Consider the following 8,161-nt stretch of genomic DNA (forward strand, 5'->3'; position numbering starts at 1 on the left):
CAAGAATTTCTTTATTAAAATCGTTGTGAATCAAGAGCAGACAAAAATGCTGTTGAAAAAAGTTTGTAGCTGTGATGTAAGTGCTACAATCAGCAGGCCACAAGCTCCCTGCTCCTCTCCATTCTGATGCATCCACTTGTAGTCAAATACATCTGTTGGGATCCCTGCCTCTGTTCCTGCGTGTGTCTCTTGCTCCACCCCTTTCTCAGCTGGAGACACTTCCCTCATCAGGACAACAGTATTAAGCCCAGTTCCTCCAACCACATAGTGCCAGATTGTCCTCTTACTGACTGATTCCAGTGCAGCCATTTGGATGTTTAGTCTCCAGAAATTGTTTGATTCTGCCTGTCTATCTCTCTGGCTGGCTCCAAGATCCCAATAAATGGTCATCCACCAAAATACCCCTTACAAGATTCACGTACGTCTTTCTTTTACTCGGCTGGTATCTGGCCTAAAACTGTATGGCTGGATTGCTCCAATATTGCTTGCTATTTTTGTTGTTAGGTTAGTGATGCGGGGGGCTGTAAGCTAGCGGGAAATAATTGCCAGGTAGACAAAAAGGGCTTAATCTGCACAACAGTCCCACAACTCAGAGGTCAATTTATAATGAAACAGTGCCACTCTGCAGAACATATGTCCAAGAAAATTACACAAGTTTTTTGATTTTAACTAAAAAGACATCATAGTAATTAAAAGACTACTGGGAATGATTTGAAAATAGATAAAAAAGATGACCAGAGTGAAACTTAAAATTTGTTTCTTTATTTAAATAAAACTGTTGCACTGAAATGGAAATGAAGGATTTGTCATTTTTTTGTTTTGCGATTTTTCTTTTATCACAAGTCATATCCTCATTGCAATATTGATAACTAATATTCCAAGTTTTCTTCAAATCGTGCAGCCTAAAGTGAACTAAAAAACGTCTCTAGTAATTTAAAAATCTCAGAGATGTGTAAAAGATGCGTTCTGTACATTTATAACACCTAAAATATGACAGAAGTCTTCAAATTTGAATGCGGTAACATTTACCCCATCTTTCTTATCCCTCTCCAAGGCTCCATGAAGGAAATCTCTGGAAACTTCCTCATTCTCATCCAACCACATGACGACAAACGGCTCAAACCACCTGCAGCAGAAAGACAAAAATCCTGCATGATGCTTCTCTGCACCGCCAGAGGAAAACACGAGAAGAAAAGGTGCGTGACTCACGCTGGATATTCAGGTACGTGCTTCTGGAAAGTCGGCAGCTCCTTGCAGTACTCATTATAGAGCCACTTCACCTTGAAGTGCAGGTTCATATAGTCTGCACTCTTACACAGGCGGTTCTTCTCATGCTCTGAATGTCAAAGACAGCAGGTGTAAGAGAAGCTCCAAGCGGCAGTCTGTCTGATCTCACAGTGGAGGAGCGAACACTCACCCTCCATGGCGTACTTCATGTCCTGAGCGAACATGTTCCACATGACTTCTGCACTGATCTTCCCCACATTGAGTTCTTGTGGAAACCTGGGGCAGCATCACAGAAGTTTCAGTCAAGCTTTAGGAGGAGCAGACCAGCATTTTTCCTGTTTCTCCTCAGAAAACTAAAAATGATTTCCTTTGTTCATACTGAAACTAACCCATTAGCTCATTAAAACTGGTTCTAATATGTTTCTATAGTCTTTACTTTGTTTTTTTAATATTCAAAGACACTACACTGCTGCTAACAAAAAAGAAAGTGATATTAAAATGCTGAGCACTCCCTCTGCCAGATACAGTTATTGATTATGAGCGGACTCACTGATTAAGACAGGGAGTGTAGGAGTTTTTATCTTCCTCTATGATGGAAACAATAAGTGTGATGAGTTTGGACCAGAAGTCCAGGTTTTTGATGCTGGGACCTTGCTCATCTGGAGGAACTGCTTTAGACTGGAAAAACAAACAAAAAGTATAGAGATGTTACATTTTTTAAATCTATTAACACTTCTTTTATGCAAACGCGGCTCAAAAACTCACTGGATCCGTCTGGTACTCCCGGTTGTAGAGATCATGACAGTTGTTGAAAATGTACTCATAGGTGGAGTTGAGACACGCTTTGACACAGTCCTTCACCACCTGACTCGCCCTGGGGGGGCTCTGCAGCTCCTGGACCTGAACACACAAATGTAATCTCACTTGAGTCTTCCTGAAGAATCTAAGAATCAGCAGATTAGCTTTATTCAGTCCAGTCAAGCTTCAAGAGCAGCTAAAACTTTAACTTTTAAGTGTATTATAATGTTCCTTTCTCACTCAAGTGGTATTTTGATCCGTTCTTACATTTCTGAGTAACCCTCTTAAAAACTTGTGCTGAGCACCAGCTCCTCCCAACCCATAAAACTAGCAGGTTCTCACAAGCTGATGTAGACAGGTGAGAACAGCCCCTTTTAGAGGAAAGTCTGCACTTCCGGAACCACCGCCAGTGTAACACAAACACCCAATGTCTCTGTGAAGCTAGCGGTGCTCACCTGCTAGCTTTGCCGCTTGCCCTGTCCATCGCTACAACCAGTGTACACTGGTTAGTTGTAACAATGGCCGCGGCTGCTAGATCAGCCGCTAGCTAGTTTTGTTGCTAGCTAGTGGTGCTCAGCTGCTAGATTTGCCGCCTACTAAAGGCAGATAAAGGGTAAGCACATCCATCTTTGCGAAAAGTCCGGATGTGGTTTGTTTTTGTGGGCAAAACGCAGACAGGATGGTGAGGCCAGCTCTAGGAGGACGTCATGAGCCTCGGCGATCAAGGTGTCTTACTTCCGGGTAGGAAAAAAACTCAAGAAAATAACTCATATTTCATAAATTATGTGTTCTATAGTGTGCCAAATGTAATATATGTCCATGTATATGGATATAGTTTACATTGAAAGACATAAAGAGGCCATACCACGATTTTCTTAAGCCTTTCAGAGTAAACTATATCCATATATATGATCATATATTACCTTCAGAACACGAAAAAACAAATTATTTATGAAATATTAGTCATTTTGTGGCTCCCCAAGCCTCCTCAGCGTGACCAAACTTTATAAACAAAACCACGTGACTAAAGATTTCTTCAGTCATTTACCAGCAGCTATTTTGTAGTGGTGTTAAAATAAACGTTCTAACAAGCAAACAGTTGGCCCAACGATTTATTTTTGGCTAACATGACAATCAATCCTCTACATTTGTCCGCGGCTCACCGATCGCCTCATTTCTAACGTGTTTACTCCAGTTGACTGTCGGGTACAGTGGCCATTTCGGTTCAGTTGTTCCGCTCTACGTTCGTTTCGTATTCAGACTGAGGAATCTCAGAGCAAACCGAAGTTCAGTCCGATTGGAAACGAAGCGAGACCACCTTGAAAAATGGGTCAGAGAGCGGTTCCTGATAACGGAAGAAAGTTATCCCCAGCCACAGCTCCGCGGAGAAGACGGGTGTGTTTTCGTTGTAGTCTGGGGCGGAGCTTGTAGAACAGATTTTTCCTGGAGGGAGGGGTCGGCATCGATCAGCACGTCAGCACGTTTCCAACCGCTTGTTTTCATGGGTATGGGAGGGGCTGCTGCAGACAACACAGGTTTTTACTCTTGAATGCATGAACGGATCAAAATACCACTTTGGGGTTCTTCATAGTTAGGAATGAACAATATAATCCACCTAAAAACTCAAAAAGTAAAATTCTCATGGTAGGGCCCCTTTATAGTGAATTGCAGGGAAGACATTCTCACTTTCATCCTGAAGAATGTGATGCTGGTTAGCAGGTCAACTGTAGACTTGAGATCTTGTAATCTCTCTGGACTGCTGGCAGGAAAGTTATTCTGAAAACACCCAAAAAGAAAACATAAACTGCTTTGAAAACTCACAAGTCACTTTAAGCAAAACTGAAGACTAGCTGGTGGCCACTTCCGTTCACAGAATAACAGCCCGGCCAGATGCTGGCAGCAGGAGGCTGATAATAAACTGAACTCGAGGGACTAATTTGGCAGATTGTAAATTTGAAGCAGCAGTAAGTACCCGATACATGGACAGGTCAATCCTCAGGGAGTTGTGCAGCTGATCCAGTAGTTTGACAAACCTCTCCTTCTGCACAGAAGAAAATACAAATATAAGAATGGATTCATTTGATTTATTCCTCAAGTGACAAAGTTCAGCTAATATGAACCAAAAAGAGAAGAACCCATTAAACTGTAACTTTAGACTGTGGAGACACCAACACACATATTTGATTTTTGCAGAACATTTGAGCTGAAGCATCCTTCAGTAAATATATGAAAATGTTTCTTTAGAAATGGTTAGTGACTTACACCAAAGTTTGATGCAGCAAATCTGTCAGAGGCAGAAACGTTGTTGGACGACTGCGTAGTGTGTGCATAGTACGCATTGATGTTGGCGAGAAGGGTGCTCATCACAGCAGGCACTCCTGGGCACATGTACTTTGATGACAAGCAGGCAAAGTGGCTGTTGGATGAAAAAAAAATCAACAACATTTAATACATTTACACAATTTTTAATGAAAAATTACATCGATTTTTTTAAATGAAAATGAGTATTTGCAAATTTGAATAGCTTAACTCTAGAGAACACAAGAACAATTTCCTTCAGGGCTTTTAAAGTTAATGTTGTTTTTTTTCCCCATTTGGATAGCACCAGTTAACAGGAGCCAAAAAAACGTAAAAAATAAAAGGAGAAAAACATAAAAAAAATTAATGAAATGAATATATAACAGCAGCCAAATTGGACCCTGTGGATTGTCCAGGGTTGACTTTAACATGAATTTATTAAAGGTCTATGTAAAGTTTGAGGTACTGACGTCATGGCCTGGTAGATGGACTCAACCCCGTATCTCATGGCAAACTCATCCACGATCTCCTGAGCGGTCTCCTCAAAATACACCTTCCAGGCGTCGTCTCCTTTGGCGTCAGGGATCTTCACAACGCCACCGTTTTGGTCCTCAGTGGTGTACTGGAACAAATGCTAAGCACGAACAGACAAACTCTAGATTATTAAAACATTTATTTGAATAAAACCACTTCTAAAAGTCACACTTATGAATTTGACCCATCCCACTGACCTCATGAAGACACGTGTACTGGACGTGGTAAGGCGCCACCGTCTCCTCTCCTTTGATCTCCACACTAATTTGCATTCGGATGGCCCCTGACACAGCAGACTTATCAGTTCTCTTGTCTGTCACACAAAAGGAAGAGATACACACCTCCTTACTTTGATGTAATCTCCTCCATCTACAACAAAAACAGTTATCTGGTTCTCAAGTCCTTATCTCTGTGTGACTTACTGCTCCTCCCATCCATCTCTAATCCCCCTTTTGTCTTATCTCACCACACTCACCCAAGTTGTACCACACGTCCATTTCTCCGCTCAGAGTGCGAACTTCAATGATGGTTTGACCCAGGAAGTCGTCGCTCTCACGCTTGAACCTTTGCTTGACGCGAGACTTGATATCGTCGTCCTCGTCCCACACTCTGACTTTGATGCGGTCAGAGGAGTTGTGACACTCACTGGAAGAAGAAGCAAAGACAGGAACTGTTGGACAGCACAGAAATATATCAACTAGAAGACAACAAAAGTTAAACTGATGGAGAGCTAGAGCAGATAAAAAATGGAGATATGCTGCATACATTTCTACAGATCTATACATTATTAAAATTGTTTGTAAAAGATTTTAATATACAGCTTCCATAAAGCTACGTACACATTCTGCAACACATGTTTAGTGACCACTTCAAATAAAAACTCTATTTACAGGTACACAAATGCGCGCTTCAGGCGCGTTCACGTGTAACTATACAAGTTTCTATGACTGTTTTTGGCCTTTACATTCAGAATGTGCGGCCATTGAAAGCGTATTGAAAGTCAAACCAGTTCGGACTTCACGGAAGTGCCAATCGTCTGAAATCTGATCATGGAGGAGAAATTAATAACAGTGGTTCTTGCCTGGGCAGAATTATGACACCAAGTCTTTTATATACTGGAATAGAGCTGTGAAAGAAAAAGTCTGGAGCAAGATTCACAAGATTTGCACCGCTTCAACATTTTGCCCCAAGGTTCTTCAGGTGGCAGACATTCGCTAGTAAATAAAGGAAAAAATGAGGAGAAGCCCCTCCCTTCTTGTCCAGTGTGGACACCACGGGCTAAATACTGTAACTGTATCTTGAATACCTGATGTGTCAGTTACTTTATACTAGGGATGTCAACATTAACGCGTTAACACGCACAATTAATTTAAAAAAAAAATGAACGGGTTAATATTTATTAACGGCTTTTTCACAAAGGTTGGACTATTTGATTGGCAATGCAGCCTGTTGTCACTGTAATGCTGCAACGCTTCGCTGAGCTGGAAGCGATCTTGACTGCACCTCTTACTGCTTGTGTGTCCAGATCATGAACGAAATGTTTGTTTTAAAGAAGCCTGCTGCACATATCGAACATTGTGATTGATGCTTCGTTTTTAGACGTGCATCCACACCCAGAAGCCAATCAGAATTGAGTATTTACCCACACCATTTAAAGTGAGGAAACACAATGTTTGTTTCCTGTTGCAGTTTGTCAGCATATTTGTTTTCTTGGAGTCTGCAGACATAACAGTCTTTAGAGTTCTGCTTGTCTTACTGTTGGTGAGTTTCTTGCAAACAAATGACACTGCTGGGTTAATACTTTATAAATTTGAACACTTCAGACAATAAAAAATAGGAGAATTTTTTCTATCTGCCTTGTTTTTGTACAAAAGCTGCATATTGTATAAAATTTACCTCGTAAAACATTGTGATTAATTACCACAACCACAAAGTGTGATTAATCTGATCATTCTTTTTTAATCGAGTGATTAAAAGTACAATATTACACAAAGTAAAATTTTTCTGTCGTACTCACAAATGAAAGTTCTCGTCCCAGATAGGGTTCAGGTTGCCATAAATGGTTTTGGTCCTCTTCTTGGTTTTCCCAACTTGTACAGTTACATAAGGGTCACTGGAGCCTGTTTTGTCTTTAGCTTGAAGGCCTTGAGCACAACTCACTGAGAAGAACAATCAAGTATTACATCAAGTATCTTTATAGGTCAATAAAAGGCATCCAGGTGATGTTGACTTAAAGTTGAGTCATGGAAACTGGACTGAAAATGTTCTTTCTTGAAACATTTACGTTTACAGTTTATATGACTCAACTACAGGACAAATATTTATTTTGTGCTCTAAAAAGAACTATTCTAACAATAATAGCTTCTTAAACCTCACTATCACTACTTAACATTGGTTATTTAAAAAAAAAACAATAAAAAATAAATATTGGTCCATCATTTCACCTGTGATGCTGATTTTTGCAGACCATTTGGAGGTCCCATCAAGCACGCTCTGTTTGATCTGCTTCATCTGTGTGGCGTGCGTCGTCTTGTCAAGGGCAAACACTTCCTGGATCAGCTCAAAGATCTCTGGTTTGTTCCTCTCTCGTATCTTCATGCGGTCCTTTAGTACCATGATGATGTTCTGAGTTCGGTCCTCTGCTCCGTGTTTGGAACTTTTCTCTGCAGCTCCTAATTGTTCAGAAAAACAATGTAAGAGATGTGTGGCTGAAATTGCATTTATATTAAGCAGTTATTGTGTAAATTGGCGCATATGATTGTCACATTTGACTACAATAGTTCTCGTAAAGAAATAGAAATGAGTGACCCATTGTAAACAATGGTGTGTTTTAGGTTGTTGTAGGACAGTAGAGTAAGATAGTGTTTGTGGAGCAGAATTAAACAAACAAAATGGATGCAAAGGCTGTGGTTAGAGGAGAAAAAACAGACAGGAGCGCGACAGAACATTACTCAGGAGATAAATTAGAAAGAGGAGGGAGGAGAGTGTGAGGGTGGATGGAGGACAAGAATAATGGTGTGTCAACTGAGCAGAAGGGTGCAAAAAGGAGCTAAAAATGCTCTGTGTGGAGGACACAGAGCCCCTAAATCCAGATGGTCGAATCTGTGGCTTGTGAACGTGTCCTTACTCTGCAGACAGTCTGCATTGAGCAGATCCTGGCACTTTTCGTGGCACTTGACGCCGCATTCAGAACAGCGCATTCCTTGCCGCGCGATGCCCCACAGCAGCCCTTCACATTCGTAGCAGTAGGTGGGGGTAGTGGCTGTCCACACCTCAAAGTTGTGTGGAGTGGTGGATGAGATGG

At 41.1% G+C, this 8,161-nt stretch overlaps 1 protein-coding gene and 1 long non-coding RNA gene across 3 annotated transcripts in view; one reads left to right on the forward strand and one right to left on the reverse strand.

Annotated features, from left to right (window-relative positions):
- The window catches only part of LOC112147594 (protein unc-13 homolog A), a gene marked incomplete in the record, with an annotated part of 36,955 nt that overhangs the window by 9,195 nt on the left and 19,599 nt on the right, over positions 1-8,161 (reverse strand). For both annotated transcript variants that reach the window (XM_024274106.2, XM_024274105.2), the window contains 14 exon segments: positions 1,030-1,126; positions 1,210-1,336; positions 1,418-1,503; positions 1,778-1,905; positions 1,993-2,127; positions 3,712-3,801; positions 3,998-4,066; positions 4,288-4,441; positions 4,794-4,957; positions 5,055-5,170; positions 5,333-5,502; positions 6,875-7,016; positions 7,302-7,529; positions 7,985-8,161. In XM_024274106.2, the coding sequence (XP_024129874.1) occupies positions 1,030-1,126; positions 1,210-1,336; positions 1,418-1,503; positions 1,778-1,905; positions 1,993-2,127; positions 3,712-3,801; positions 3,998-4,066; positions 4,288-4,441; positions 4,794-4,957; positions 5,055-5,170; positions 5,333-5,502; positions 6,875-7,016; positions 7,302-7,529; positions 7,985-8,161 (1,883 nt within the window).
- On the forward strand, positions 246-1,650 carry LOC112147610. Its single transcript, XR_002919486.2, has 3 exons — positions 246-418; positions 1,055-1,222; positions 1,320-1,650. It is a non-coding gene; the product is annotated as an uncharacterized LOC112147610 (long non-coding RNA).

Source organism: Oryzias melastigma, linkage group LG17, assembly GCF_002922805.2.
Source record: "Oryzias melastigma strain HK-1 linkage group LG17, ASM292280v2, whole genome shotgun sequence".
In the NCBI taxonomy this organism is placed as follows: domain Eukaryota; kingdom Metazoa; phylum Chordata; class Actinopteri; order Beloniformes; family Adrianichthyidae; genus Oryzias; species Oryzias melastigma.